At 36.9% G+C, this 16,452-nt stretch overlaps 1 protein-coding gene across 10 annotated transcripts in view; it reads left to right on the plus strand.

Moving 5' to 3' along the window:
• MAP4 (microtubule associated protein 4) overlaps positions 1 to 16,452 on the plus strand; it is a 156,909-nt gene that overhangs the window by 70,497 nt on the left and 69,960 nt on the right. For all 10 annotated transcript variants that reach the window (XM_055558141.1, XM_055558143.1, XM_055558144.1 and 7 more), the window contains exon 3: positions 6,453 to 6,521. In XM_055558141.1, the coding sequence (XP_055414116.1) occupies positions 6,453 to 6,521 (69 nt within the window). The remainder of the gene's footprint in view (positions 1 to 6,452; positions 6,522 to 16,452) is intronic.

The raw sequence follows: 16,452 nt of genomic DNA on the forward strand, positions 1-16,452 counted from the left end.
CTTTTTAGAAATTGAAGGTTTACTTAGGAGTTCCTGCTTTTGCCTTCTCCCTCCTTATTGTCCCTGGCTGCTGCCCCGTACACACACAGGCAGTCACATTTATTCCAGTCATTCACTGATTCTCTATGCAAATGTTTGTTGAGAATGCTGTGTTATTAAGGAGAGAAAAATGAACCTCAAAGCTGTGACCTCAAGGAGTTTACAGTTCATTAGTGAAGGTAGTCAAGTGCCAAAAGAAAAGAGCAAATAAAGAGCTGTGTGATTTGAGAGGGGTGTGGTAATGTCTGATTTCAAGACTAGAAGGAGAGGCAGCTTGTCTTTGGAAGGAAGTGCAGGTATGGGCAGAAGCGTTTCTTGGCAGAGGCTTTAGGTTTCTGTGTGTGGTGGTAGAGGGGCAGGAAATCTCTTCTGACACGGCTTCCTATTTTCTTTGAAAGAGGTGAGGTCATAATGCTGAGAAATGGAGGTGGAAGGGGTTACAGTTTTGAAGAGAATAGAAGTGGTTTAGAGTAGACATTTCAGAGTGTGGTGTAGACAGGAATGTTCGGGCAAACATCATATGAATTTATCATCATATATCAATCTGCCTTTGCTTTGGAAACAACCCAGCTTCTTTTGGCCATCTTTTCTTATATGGAAAACTGAGTGTAGGTATATGGGAATCTCTGTCCTAGCATCACAATTTTTCTGTAAATTTAAAAAACTAGTCTATAGTAAAAATTTTGTTTGAAAAATTGAAATTCAAGTAAGTGAAAATCTCCCCTAACTCTGACTTATCTATTTATTTTTTAAGAAGAAGTAGATCTTTTAGGATTATTTACTATGTAAATTACAAACAGAAATTTGTAAGTTTTAAACAAATGGGTTCAACCTCTGTTTACTTTGCCACTTGAAAATTTTTCTACTAGAATGTATAAACCATTCTTTGTAACTCTGCATTTGTCTGAAGTAGCAATCTTGAAACTTTTTAGTCACATACCCATGTGGGAATTCTCAAAAATTTTATGCTCTTTGTACATTTTTTTTTTTTCTTTGTACATTTTTAAGTTGACATCTAAATTTTTTAAGCAGAAGTTTACATTGTTGGAAAGTATGTACTTTTCAAGTTTCATTTTTACCACATAAAATAATAGTTATATCAGTCCTTTAAATGTATCCAAATGCTTCTAAATATATAGCATTTTGATTCCTATTATCATTTACTTAAAAATGCATGAACAAGCTGTTCTTTATCATTGGAAATGCAAATCTTTCTTTTGATCCCTTGAACCCTCATTTCTATTGCATTTGTCATAGACTTCTGTCCTAATGGAATATATTTTTAAACTTGAAAGGTTTTTTCTTGGGTAAATTATATTTCTATAACAAGTATGTAAACTTAAATTTTGATGTAAAAAGTTTCTGTAACCAAAGGAGCCTAAGTATAACTTGATCCAGAGGAGATTTATCATCACAATTACTAGTAGTACCCAGTTGTGACCTTTGTCACAATTTTGGACAAATTATTACCAATCGTAAAAGTTGAATCTGATTGGATTTTTTTTGGGGGGGCTGCTTGGCTTGTGGGAGAAGGCAATGGCACCCCACTCCAGTACTCTTGCCTGGAAAATCCCATGGACGGAGGAGGCTGGTAGGCTGCAGTCCATGGGGTCGCTAAGAGTCAGACACGACTGAGCGGCTTCACTTTCACTTTTCACTTTCATGCATTGGAGAAGGAAATGGCAACCCCCTCCACTGTTCTTGCCTGGAGAATCCCAGGGACGGGGGAGTCTGGTGGGCTGCCGTCTATGGGGTCACACAGAGTCGGACACGACTGAAGTGACTTAGCGTAGCGTGGCTTGTGGGATCTTAGTTCTCCAGCCAGGGATTGAACCTGAGTCCTCTGCTGTGGAAGCTCAGAGTTTTATTCACTGGGCTGCCAGGGTATTCCCTGGAAGTGTTTTTCTAGTGAGATTATTTGCTGTATTATTTTCCTTGATTAAATTCTAAATCTGTGAGTAACCATTTTTTTGCTACTATGGAAAGGACTTAACAATATTTATTCCTGTTTTCATAGATAATAACGGCCAAAAAGCCCTATTCACACAGCTTCTTATGTGAGAATGGGAGCTTTATTATAGCAATATATTCAGTTCTTTGAGTTCTATGCTAAGAATTCCATAACTCTGTGTTATTAAAATTTATTTTTAATGTCCTATCAGATGACAACCTCATTATGACCTCTTTCAATTTTGGAAAATCAAAGAATTGGAAACTCCCTAACCTGGAAAGGATTTGTTAATCATTAGATACTCACTTTGTTTAGGGGCTTGCTTTTGTTTATGGATGTATGGTATTTTCTTTCATCCTTAAGAGGAAAATAACATACTTCTTTTTAAAAGTCAGCATTGTTTCCCTGAGTGATAACTTATTCTCTTTGAATGTGATGTCTTTTTTTTTGGTAGTGGTTTTCCTTAGTTATTTGGCCATACTGTTGTCTATTTGAGATTCCCTGTGATACACGACTGTTTGCTACCGCCTGCCTCTGGCAGGGATGTGACAGTGCTGCCAGGTGTAGTGTGGGGCTCCCCCCACAGCGCCTCTGGGAATCACCATTCACCCGGTGAGAGGGCTTCCTCCTGTGCCAAGGCATTCAGTGTCTTTTCCCATCTGGGGTTTGGCACAAAGCTGACTGTTGTGGGTGAGGGAGGGAGAGCATGGGGGAAGTAGGGACTGGTGTGGCAGCTTTTCCTGAAATCCCACGGTTACGGCTGTCTCCAAGCCTAGAGTTACCTCCAAGGAGTGCTGTTTTCCTTCCTGTGCCTTCTTTGGGCTGGGGTTTCTTCTCACGGTGGTCTGTTTGCTTCATTTACTTGGATATTTCTTGTAATTTCTGGTCTGCTAGGGGGTGCCCTTCTTGATTTCTAGATCTTTTATTGCTTTTTTAAAAAATAAATCTTTCCTGCTACTTCTGACTGCTTGTGATAGCATATTGAAGCTGGCCTGTGTGCTTCAGTCTGCTATCTGTCCACTCTTTAAGGTGCTCAATTAAAACAGTAGTATACATCTGTGAAGGTCTTCCTATTAATCCCCCGTCTCTGGTTCCCTGCACTTATTCCTTAGCAGTTAGCAGTGATGTTTGGTATATGTTTTTCCATATTTTTCCTGATTATTTATGTGTGTTTTTCATAGTGCTATTATGTCATACTTGCTTTTACTTTATTCCTTTCTTTTTTAAAAGCAACGTGATTTTATATATATATATATATATTTTTCTTTTTTAATATTTATTTATTTGGCTGCATTGGGTCTTAGTTGCAGCACATGAGATCTTGTTACATCACAGGCATGTGGGATCTCGTTCCCCAACCAGGGATTGAACCCCTGTCACCTGTGTTACAAGGCAGATTCTTAACCACTGAACCACCAAGGAAGTCCCTGATTATATTTTAATATATGTGCTTTTTTCTTTAATAGCATTTGGCATCCTGAAATTTTCCTATATTAGCTACCTCATTTCTTTTAATAGCTGCATCTTATTTCACAGCTTAGTGAATCTCCTGGTAGGCATTTGTTACTTTTAAAACAATGCCACATTAAGCATCCTATTTACTTTCAATTTTGTGTACGTTTATATCTTTTTCATGAACTACCTGCCTAAAATGAATTGTTACACTGGTATTTCAAAATTTGGTAAACTGTTGAAAGTTTGTTTCAATTTATATTTCTCCAGTGGTGTATGAGATAACCCTTTTTTTACACCTTTGCCATCATGGGCTATTATCACATTTAAAAAAGATTTCATCATGCTTATAGCCAAAAGATGATATCATTTTGTAATATGCATTTTCCTATAGCCTACATTTTCTTTTCTTTTTGCAATTTGTATTTTAAACTGAGGTGGATTTTTGAAAATAAGCACTCTTTCTTGAGCTAGGAAGAATACATTTTATAAGCTTACTGTATGAGTGTGAATTTGAATTTATTTGTGTGAAATATGTTCTAGCTCATGTTTGTTCTCTCTCTTGATAAGTAAAACACAATATGTGAAACCCTAGCATGGTGCATGATGCATGCTGGGTATTTAAGAAAAGTCTATTATCTTTTGTGCCTTTTATTTTCCTCCTCTTGTTCCAGTTAATTGATATTTTCTTTTCTGTCTGCCGTATTCTTTTAGGTTTTTCTCTAGTTGTTCCTCTGTTACCTGAGATAACAGAATGAATAATCTTTTCAGTGAGTTTATATGAAAGATTTTTTTTCTGCATTGGGTTTGTGAGACCCAGAAGCTTGGACATTGTAGTTTGTTGTCTTCCAAAGTAAACTCTTGCATTTCATATTTTAGTAGCATATGTTCTAGACTTTTACTTGTCTTATGAAAAATCTGTGAGGTTAAGAGGATTTGCAGGAACTTCTTGGGTTGGCAGGCTAACTGCAGAGCTAGGCAGGTTGCTGAATGTTAGATATAGTCAGAGCCTTTCAGAAAGGTTATATGTCCTCAAATTGATCTATATAGTAAGAGCAGTCAGTATCCCATCAGAATTTTTTTTTTAATAAATCAACAGCTGTCTCTCAAATTTATATGGAAAAGCAAAAACACTAAAATATAACAACACAATTTTGGAAAAGACCTAATTTGGAGGATGCACATGATGTCACTTTAAGATTTTATAAAATAAAAATTATCAATTGTATTTTAATTGTATTGTGATACTGGCACATGGGTAAGTTTATAGATTAGTGGAACAGGAGAGTCCAGAAACAGACCTACATGTAATATGGTCAGTTGCACCTTTTCAACAAAGGTACAAAGGAATCAGTGAAATTAAGGAACAATTAGATATCAGTGTACAAAAATATGAACCTAGACCCATATTCGGAGAAGGCAATGGCACCCCACTCCAGTACTTTTGCCTAGAAAATCCCATGGATGGAGGAGCCTGGTAGGCTGCAATCCATGGGGTCGCAAAGAGTCGGACACAACTGAGCGACTTCACTTTCACTTTTCACTTTCATGCATTGGAGAAGGAAATGGCAAGCCACTCCAGTATTGTTGCCTGGAGAATCCCAGGGACGGGGAAGCCTGGTGGGCTGCCATCTATGGGGTTGCACAGAGTCGGACACAACTGAAGCGACTTAGCAGCAGCAGCAGCAGCAGCAGGCCCAAATTATAATACCACAGAAAAAAGGGCTCAGTGTGAAACGTAAATGAAAACCATAAAACTTCTAGAGGAAAACATCGGAGAAAATCCTGTGGCCTTGAGTTAGGGAGAAATTTCTTAGATACCCCACCAAAAGCATGGAAACATGAAAGAAAAATGGTAAATTAGACTTTATCAAAATGGAAAGCTTTTGCTGTTCAACAGACACAGTTAAGAAAATTAAAACATGTTTTTTGGGTATATGTTTTTGGAAAATACTTTAATTGGAGAAAATATTTGCAAAACTCACCTGATAAGGGTTTATATTCAGAAAAATAAAGAATCTTCAAAATTCAATAATAAGAAAATACACAACCCAATTAAAAAATAGTCCCAAAAATCTGAACATCAAAGAAAAAAATTAGTTCAAAAAAATCAGTTCATCAAAGAAAATGAAAGACTGGCAAACATGTGAAAGGATGCTCAGTACCCTAAGTTATTAGGAAATGAGACGCACATATATGTTGTTTTCGTTTAGTCGCTAAGTCGTGTCTGACTTTGTTACCCTGTGTACTGTAGCCCGCCAGGCTCCTCTGTCCATGTAATTTCCCAGGCAAGAATACTGGAGGGGGATGCCGTTTCCTTCTCCAGGGGATCTTCCTGACCCAGGGATCGAACCTGCGTCTTTGGTTTGTGAGGCGGATACTTTAGCCTTGAGCCACCTAGGAAGCCCACATGGTCTATAAGAATAGCTTTTCTTTTTAAAAAAAAAAGCCCACTGCTTCCAGAAGTGCTGCAGTGACCTCCAGGTAATCATCATGTAAAGGAGCAGTGATGGGACCTCAGACTTGTTATGTGGCAGTTGTTTTATTTATTTTTGGTTGCATCGGTTCTTAGTTGCTGACCAGGGAACAAACTTGCGTACTGTGCATTAGAATGTAGATTCTTAACTACTGGGTCACCAGGAAAGTCTGTGTCCTTGGAGTATTTGGTTTGAATCACTGGTTCTAAACCACTGGTTCTCTGTGGTAATTTAGTGAGTATAATGATAGTCTTTGACAACGTACAGGGCAGGAAGGACTTTGACTTGCTGTAAGGAAGGCTTCTCCTGTAGTTGTGGCTCCTATTAGAGTTTGAATGCCGTAGAAATTAATGACTTAGTTCTGTTCTCTGTATTTGGATTTCCTTTCATTTGATCTTTAAATTTTGGACAGATTTTATCTGCTGTAAGCTAATGTTATGAAGAGTGACAAAAATTCTAGTAGGTAGACAGTAGTGGCATCTGTTTTTCATTTTTCTGTCAGAGTGGCTAATTATCCTTTGTGGTCGTTGTAGGTACTCCATCTTCTCAAGCCGCGGTGCTCGCTAATGGTGACCACGGAATAGGACGGAATGATGTCACTGGTAAGTGGTTCCCAGGAGTCCTCAGATGTGTGGGTGAAACAGTCATGGTAAACACCTAACACCTTGATCAGCTCCTTTGAGGAGGATTGTTGGTGGGAGCATATGGATTATTTGTCAGGGTACTCTTATTCTTGGTTGTTGTATTTAAATCCAGGGCATCTGCCCCATAACATTTCCAATAGTGGAGAGAGTGAATTTCATTTGATATTTTGTGAATAAAACATTCACATTACAGTTGTGCCACTCAAGAGCTGGGTCAATCTTAATAATAGACTTTTGATGCAGAATGACCATCATCAAAATGTGTAGTGTGGAGTCCTTTGGCTGCCACAACTCTTTGAGCAGGTCTGTCCCTGACTGCACTTAGTTTCTTTCCATGGCTCACTTGCGAAACTTGTGAGCTGGAAATTGAAAGTTCTTTCCTTTCTCTTGGGCCCTCAGTCTGTTTTGTCTTTATTTTTTTTCCCTTAACTGTTACTTTGAAATTTGTCTGTAACGCCTAGCCCATTACCAGGGCTAGCACTGAGTTACTGTGGTTCCCCCTTGTGTATTTGTAGTGAGCAAAATTTTCGAAGCAGTAGCAGGGTCCACAGGAATGTATTCTGTAAATAAATTGTTTAGGTAGCTAATATGAGAGCCATACTGAATTTTTAAAAATAGTTGCACTTAATTTGCTTAATTGAACAATCAGGCTGATGCTGTTGACGCAAATGAAAGGACTTCTGTTTAGCTGGGGCATAACGTTGGCTTCACATTACTGTAGGGAGGCCGGCACTAGCTGTGGCTGTGTTTCTCTTCTTGCATGCATACCTCAGCCTTTACAAGTCCTGCCTTGAGTTATCGAAGGATTTCGGTTTCTAAGGCTTCCACAGAGCCTTCTGTTAGCACTATCAGTTATTCTAGGATTTACTCTTTATCCTGATCCTGTGACCTTTAGAAATGTTGTATACATCTTTATACCTTAGGTTTATTGATGATTAGGTTCTTTTTTTTCCCCTCCCTCCACCCAGGTTCTATTTTTATGAATGTTAGTTTGACCCAGTGACAGTAAATCCTTACTAGAAACTCATTAATTAGGAACACTGTACTTTAAAAGCTGGAACCAACAAGAAATGCAAATTTACTTCTCTCTCTGTTTTGTGAACTGAAATTTTTGTGATTTTTTTTTTTTTATAATCTTAGTTCATATGTGGTATTGACTGTGTCTGTGCCTGCTTTGAAAGCAAAGATCTATATAAGCTTTAAGAAAGGCTTTAAGAAAATATTTAGAGAAATATCCCCGCGACTAAAGGAGAAGTTTGAACATAAACTTTTTAAAAATGAATAGATTTGACTTTCTTTAACAAGGTGGCAGTGCCAGGGGAAAAAAGGGGGATTGACTCGGTTCGCCATTGGGAAGAATGAATCCCATTTTCGTCTGGTAAGGAAGAGACTGTCACCACTAGAGTAGGTTTCTTCTCTAGCAGGATGTCAGGTCTGACCAGAGGAGACTTAAACTTGATGTAGCAGTTTTTTCCCACTGCCACAGCTTAATAGTGCAGGGGGAAAAAAAGAAAAACAAAACAGGAAAAACACGCAGCCTGACCCTTACAGTTTGAAGACTTTAGTTCTGTGGCATCAAAAACAGAACCCAACTGTTTATGAACTCTCTGTTGCCATTATGGGAGCAGGTCTTTCTGCTCTTGGACACCTCCCCGCCCTAGTGTATAGTTTGCACACTTGGGGAGATGCTATCTTCTTAATTTGAACTCTTGACTATATTAAAGCAGGTGCTTTACTGAAAATATGCATGTTTCATAGGGGATGGGAAGGGGTAGGAAGCGGTCAAAGAGTGCATGTTTTCGGAGCATGTTATGACAGCATTCCAATTTGGCCCTCACTAACTGGAGCATGTAGCTTTGTGCCGTTTTGAAATTTCCCATTTTTGTTTCCTTCAGAATGTTATCTGTAGTTCTAAGAGCAGACCTGCTCTGCTGACAGTGTAAAGGGTTTATGAGCATCTTGCTATGTTGAACTTGCTGTTTACTAATGACCTGTGCTTTTCCGTCCTTTCCTTCCCCTTCCTACTTCTCCCTCCCTTTCTATTTTTCTCCTCCTAGAAGCCTAGCGTGTCTCTCAACACTGGGGCTGCTGCAACACCAGACCAGTGATCTTTCCTAAGCACCGTTACACTTGTAAAACCTTCAGCATTTTGCAGAGCTTTGCTTTCCTTCCTGGACACGATATAGAAGAACCTGAGGGTAGTTCTTCGGGGCCCATTTCTGCTGATTCCTGAGCAAACCACCTGCTTCCTTTTGTGCTCCGCAGGGCTTGATGGAACCTGCTTTCCCTTTGTGAGCTCAAAGTACCAGATGGATTTTTTTTAATCCTAGTGTTTTTATGAGGGTCGTCCAGTGTCTTTTATTTCTCGTTCTCTTTAAAACTCATTTTATCATTTAATTCAGTCTCACATTTTTCTTTTCTTTAAACATTTTTAGTTGGCCTTTTTCATTCGGTTTTCCGATCTTCAACCTGAGTCAGGGTACTGTAACAGCAAATGAGATGGTGCGCTTTCATAAAGGGATCGAGTCCACCAGTACTGCAGTGAACCTCCCTCTTCCTCTCCTTCTTCTTCCCTCTGTAAGCTTGCTTTTAGGGTAGACTCATCCTTCAGGCTACCTGTGTTTCTCTCCACCTTACTAACATTTGAATAATGATAACTGTTTTAATTTAAAGTTTTCTAATTTAGAGTAGTTCTGATTAAACTTTGAGAAATATTTCCTCAAATGAAATCATCCTTTGTTATTTGCAATTTGGGCTGAAATGGTTTCTGTTATGAAATTATGATCTATTTGTGCAGGCTTAGATTCTCCTAAAAATTTGACAGCCTTGTTATTATGTATGGAATTTCATATCCAAAATTTCTTTCTTAGCTTGATCATGAGCTATCAAAAAAAAAAAAAAACTTGGTAAGTTAAGGAAAATGGAATCCTGTATTGTTAGAATATTGGGATGTAGATATAGATAGAAAATAGCTTTCTGTAGCAACCTGAGAAGTTAAATGGCAACACATTGAAGAACTACAACCAGTTACCAGGTTTCTAATGAAATGATTATCTGACTGGACTCAAGCTCTGTTCAGAGTTTGCCTCCTTTAGAACTCTGGTGGTGTCTTTGTGCAGCCTGAGGTAGAACTGGTGGGTCACATATGAAGACTTGTGTGTTAAGTCCTTTACCATAAACCTCATCATTTATTTTTACACATTCTGAGGATTGTCCCAGTTGGAATTTGTTTTTTCTCATTCCTCATTTTTCCAAAATAATAGCTAAAAAAATCTGAAACCATCTGGGACATACACTGTGGAACTTTTCAAATGATAAGCTTTGATTGGATTTATAAAAGTAGAATATAAAGCATGGGCCATGCTTTGATATTGTAGAGGAGTAATGGTTTAAGATCTAGAATGTGAGATACTCTTTAAAAATTTTTCTGTCCTCTTACTATGTAGGCTTTTATAATCACTAAGCTACTGATTGTTTCAGGTTGAATATTTAGCACTATGTTCTGAGGAAGATTTCAAGATGTACATTTAGATCCTCTGATACAAAAGTACATTGGGATGTGAAAGTTAGAATGTTATGAAAGTTTAAACCAAATCTCTGCAATGACTTGAAGAATTTAGAAAGTGTTCCCTCCTGTGGTCACAAGGGTTTGTTCCTTTGCCAGGAATTCCTTTTGTGGGTTCTGGAGAGAAGACAGTACAGGAGGCACATTTTAGAGGAAGTGCTTAGCCTTGCCTTCTAAGCAGTTGATAAGTATGAAAACTCTTACCATTGGAGAAAAATCTGAAAAATAGCACAGGAGAGCAGAACATCTAATAAAACATAACTCTTTCTCATATGTTTTTCTTTTGCCTTTTTTTTTTTTTCTGGCAAAGGAACTTTTCAGAACTGACAGTGGTAACTTTAAAGGTCATACTTGACATCCTCCTTTCACGTCTTTCGCAATCTCTGCAGCTTGTCTAGGTAACAGGTGGGTAGAAAAGCCTGGGTGCGAGCCCTGTGGTATGGCTGTGTTCAGACACACACTCACGCTTCATTATTGACATTGACTTATTCCACTTTAATTTCCATTTTGTCATATTTATTTTTGTTTGAAATTTGTTTTTGTTTTCTAAATATGTTTTCATTTTGAATTTATGGAATTGTTGAAAATTTCTATTAATAGCCAGCTAAACTTTCGTATATATTGTTAGCTGTATTTCACTTGGATGTTTCATTTTGAAGGAAATATATGTAATATTTCATATATAGCTTCATATGAAGTCCTGTAATAAAATGCTGTATTGCCGTGATGGTCATACCTGGTGGCTCAGGATCTCACTGGTGAGGTAGCCAGACTGATAAAGGCTGCTCTATTGAAATGGTTGTTTCTTATATGCAATCTCTCTTTCTTTCTCTCTCTTATTCTTCTTTGGCCCAATGTAGAGCTTTGTTTTTAAATAATATTTTTATAACTTTATTTACACACCTAAGTTTGTATTTTTTGTGATTATAGATTTCAATGGTTTTGTACATTGGAACATTTTTATGTGATCATTGTGCTGAATAAATCACGCTAATAAACATCTTACACTAACACTATATGGACTGGATTTTGGCTGGGTTCTTAATTACTGGAGTATAATGTGACCAGAACACGAGATTTGTAAATAAAGACCCTTGTGCTTTCGGTCTAACAAAGCTTCTAATTTGACCCATAATAATTCCATAATTACTTGGTTTTTTTATTTTCTGCCCCCTACCTTCACTTACATTGTCGTTTTAGACAGAAAGTACTCCCTTTTATCTGCAATCTGTAAGAGTTAAGAAACCGAAATAATTATTTGGTATTTTATAGCATCTGATAAGAAAGATAGTTGGCAGAGTAAATAATTTGTGGTTTGTTGTTCAGTAGCTAAGTTGTGTTTGACTCTTTTGTGACCCCATGGCCTGCAGCACTCTAGGCTCCTCTGTCTTCTAGTATCTCCCTAAGGTGGCAATAAGTTATTCAAAAAATTATTCCATGGCATATCAATTACTGTTAAGATACTTTATAAATGCTACACTTAAATTTTGTTTAGTCTAATTAACATTCACATTTACATTATTCTTAAAATGCCTTCTGAATTAATAAATAAAATGTGTTACATTCAGTAGTGTTTTAGTTTTGTAACCATATTGTTTGATCATCTAATAGTCTGTATCGGGGAAAAATTTAATGGAATGCCCAATTTCCTAGCCGTTCTGGGTGGGTATTTTCTTTACAGTAGATAGATTTGCAAATGCAATATGTTGACTGAATTAAGACAGTGGAAAGAGAATATCTAAGGTAATTTGCATGGCATAAATAAACTTTTTTAGCTTGGCAAGCAGTTACTGTTTTTTAAGAAAGGTCAATTTTTTGTTCTTGGGTTTCTTTTCATTGAGAGCTCAGTAATTGATTCTTAGTTTTGAAGCACAGTAATTTAAATACTATAAAGAAGAATTTTCAGTCCTGACTGACCTTATAGGTACCCTACGATTAAACTCTTCATGATGGGGCAATCCTTGTGTTTTATTATTAGTGTATTCATTTAGATGAAAGTGAGATGAAACCTGGACTCAGTTGGGTTCTTCCTCTTTGTTAACCTGTTAATATGGTAGAGTTGGGAGGCTGGAGAGGGTTCTGGACAAACACATAGGACTGGTGGGGCAGGCACAGAGTATTAGTTTTATTTCTAAGTCATGCGTAAAACTGGATTATCCTCCATTTTATTTTGATGCTGTTTCCATTAGAGTGAAGGCTTAATAAGATTTAACCACAAATTATTTGTAGAATAAATCTGCTGCCATGGAGGCAAATTACAGTTATTTACAGTTTGGGGCTGGATGCAGTACACTGGGTGCTCCGCAAATGGCAGTGTTACCCGTGGTCTCCACTGCGATCAGAGTGGGCGGCTCTTTATTGTGATAACTCTTCTGAATGTGATGTGTCACCTGTACCTCAGGTCAGCCCAGCAGTGAAACCAACAGTAAAACTGCTTTGTTCGAATGTCATGACACTGAGAATGTCCTGGGTGTTTTTCATTCCTGTCACCTGTATCATTAGATGAAATGCAAAGGATTTTGTGTTAGAAAAGTTCTAAGCCATCAAAAATATAAAATCTAAACAGAAAAATCGGTAGTGTTAGAGTCTTTGAATAGCTATTAAACCCAACCCATAAGCTGCCATTAGATCTTGTAAATGAAGCCTCAGCATAAAGCTGCACACTGTGTTCTTGGATGTAGACAAAGCAAGGCAGCCATTCCCCCCGCCCCTGCTCAAATCCTGAAAACAAAGCTGTAGTTTTTAGTTTTTTTCCTTTCATTTTTCAGATATGAGTTGCGTGTTGGAAACACACCAGTAAAATACTAACCCCTAATATTTCTTTTGTTTGGTGGTTTTGTTTTTCCCATCTAGTATTTCTTTAAAGTTTTTTGTTGTTATTATTTGCTGGTAAAAATAAATAACTTCTTGGAAAAATCCACATGTACCCATTAACACAACATGTTACATTTACTTCTAGGGTATTTAGGACTCCCTTGAAAGCAGCTCAGGGAATGAGCTTGAGAACCTTCATCCAAACACAGCATTTAATTATACAGTGAGCCATTCGATTTCTATTTCTGTTGGAGTTAAATGAAACCAAATAGCTTCTTCCTAAGCTTTGAGTGAGTACAGGCTTCTGATACACTTTTTAAACTTAAAGCTTGTTTATATGATTTGCTTCTCTTTGTGGCATGAAACTCTACCCTATGCCAGAAAGCATATGTCGATAATAGAATATTTTCTTTTTTATTTGTAATTCTTGAAGTAATACATTCTCCTTTCTAAGAAAAATTAAAGCATTACAGATAGAGCCACACTATCAGAGACCAGAAATTTTTACTCACAGAACTAACGTTCACACACAGCTACTGTAAGTTGATCTTGTATTTTTTACCTGAATCTAGACATGAACATATTTTTCTGTGTGATTCATCTTATTAATAATAAGGGTAACTTATTATTGTAAAACACATTAAAGTTTGTAGAGTGCTTTTGACTGTATAACAGTATTGATTTTTCATTTGAAGAAGTTGAAGTAGGTTAAATAAGAGAGCTCAAAATTGAACCTAGTCTGGTAAGAAGTCCTGTGCTCTTTCCACCACAGTGTCATGTCTCAGTAGATCTTCTAATCTTCAGAAGTCAGTTGGAAAGAATGGATGTTTGAAGTCCTGTTTAAAGCCTTTCTTAGACACTATTTTCTGGGAGAAAAATCTAGACTTGAGGCAAGGGTTTTTTTGCATGTAGGTTATTTATTTATTTATTTATTGGTAATTTATTTTGAGAAGTGATTTGGGAAACAAGAGTGGGAGACTGCAAAAAGTGAAAAGGAAAAAAGGAAGAACCAGTAAAATCAAGTATTACTAACTTTGTCACTGCTGTGGACAAAGAGGTCCTATTGCTGTGGACAAAGAGGTTCCTATTGGGTAGAATTTAAAGGGTGAGAGGTGCAGGGCACAAGTGGTGTCCAACTGACCAGGAAGTTAACTCAACAAAGATCTGTCTGCCTATACTTCACCATAGAGGATGTATCCCTGAGTTCTATACAGGGAAGACTAAACTCTCACCTACCATGGAACTAATTTCAAAGCCTAATTGTTAGAAACTGTGTAACTAACCATTAATTTTGGAATTTCCTAATGTTTTATGAATCAGTTTTAGTAGTTTCTCTCTTTCTAGGAGTTTGTCCATTTCAACTAGGCTATTTAAGTTGTTGACAGGCTGTAGTTCTTGGTGTTCCTCTATAACCTTTTTATTTCTGTAAAATTGGTGTAATCTCTTCTGTTTTATTCTTGAATTGAATAATTTGAGTCATCTCTCTTTTCTTGATTAGGTGAAGATTTGTCAATTTCATTGAGCTTTTCAATGAGTCATCTTGGTTTTCTCTAGTTTTCTCTTTTCTATTTCATTTATTTCCACACTCATCTGTATTATTTCTTTTCTTCTGTTTGCTTTAGGTTTAGTTTGCTCTTTTCTTCCCATGTTCTTTAAGTAAAGATAGAAGGTTATGTTACTGACATGATTTTTTTCCTTCCCTCTTAATAAAGGTATTTACAGCTATAAATTTCCCTCTGACCAGTACTTTAGCTGCATCTTATAAGTTCTGGTTTTCATAAGTGTTGTGTTTTCATTTATCTCAAAAGTATTTCCTAATATCCTTTGTGATTTCTTTGACCTATTGGTAATTTAGGAGTGTGTTATTAATTTCCACATATTTGTGAATTTCACAAATTAACTTATTGTTGCCATTTCCGAATTTCATTCTGTTGTGATTGGAGAACATACTTTGCGTTATTTCAGTCCCTTTAAATATATTCAGACTTGTTATTGCATAACATATGGTCTGTCCTGGAGAATGTTCCATGTGTACTTGAGAAGAATGTATGTTGTTCTGCTGTTGAGTGGAGTGTTCTATAAATGTCTGGTAGGTTTGCTTGATTTGTAATATTGTTCAGGTCTTCTGTTTCTTACTGATATTCTTCCTGGTTATTCTATTCATTATTAAAAGTGGTATATTGAAGTCTCCAAACAATCATTGTTGATTTGTCTATTTCTCAATTTTGTTAGTTTTTGCTTCGTATATTTTAGAGCTCCCATCCTAATGCTTTAAGGATGAATTTAAGATTATTTGAATTTAAGAAATTCAAATAATAATAATTTTATATACTTTTTACATTACATTGTTCAAAAATTAATTTGTTGTGAAAGAATATGGGGTGTGGATAAGAGGACGTATACTCATGATTACGCCAACTATGAGCTTACAGCAACAGTAGTGAAATATCAGTCGCTGGCAGGAAGATTCACAGTGCTGTTTCAAGATGCGCATCATCGCTAATTATCACAGATCAAAACTATACTACAGTGAGGTACCACCTCACATCATCAGAATGGCCATCACTGAAAAGTCAACAAATAACAAATGCTGGAGAGGGTGTGGGGAAAAGGGAGCCTTCCTACACTGTTGGTAGGAATGGAAGTTGATACAGCTGCGGTGGAAAACAGTATGGAGGTTCCTCAGAAAACTAAAAATAGAGTTGCCATAGGATCCATCAATCCAACTTCTGGGCATGTATCTGGAAAAAAATAATTTAAAAGGTATATACACCCTGTATTCATAGCAGCTCTATTTACAATAGCCAAGACATGGAAACAACCTAAATGCCAAGCAACAGATGAATGGATACAGAAGACGTGGCACATACATATGATGGAATTCTACTTAGCCATAAAAAGAATGAAATGATGCCATTTGCAGCAGTGGGCATGCAACTAGAGATTATCATACTGCGTGAAGTAAGTCAGAAAGAGAAAGACATATGCCATATGATACCACATATCTGTGAGGTCTAAAAATATGACACAAATGAACTTGCAGTGAAACAAAAAGTCTCACAGACATAGAGAATAGACGCCTGGTTGCCAAGGAGGTGGGGGAAGGGCTGAATTAGGAGTTTGGGATTACCAGATGCAAACTATTATACATAGAATGGACAAGTAGCAAGGTCCTACTCTATAGCACAGGGAACTACATTCAGTATCTTATAAAAAAGTCATAATAGAAAAGAAAAAAGTTTTTTCAAAGAATTTTTTTCCCTTAAAATATCAACTACTTTTTTTTGTAGAAGTTGAAAAATCTATCCTAAAACTCTCATGGAATCGCAAAGGATCCAGAATAGCCTACACAGTCTTGAAAAAGAATAAAGTTAGAGCTCTCAGTCTTCCAAATTTACTATAATGCTGCAGTAATTAAAACGGTGGTGCTCTTGGCATAAAAACAGACATATAAAGAATAGAATAGAGGGCCCGGAAATAAACCCTTGTATATATGGTCAAATGATTTTA

Source organism: Bubalus kerabau, chromosome 20 (assembly GCF_029407905.1).
Source record: "Bubalus kerabau isolate K-KA32 ecotype Philippines breed swamp buffalo chromosome 20, PCC_UOA_SB_1v2, whole genome shotgun sequence".
Classification (NCBI taxonomy): Eukaryota; Metazoa; Chordata; class Mammalia; order Artiodactyla; family Bovidae; genus Bubalus; species Bubalus kerabau.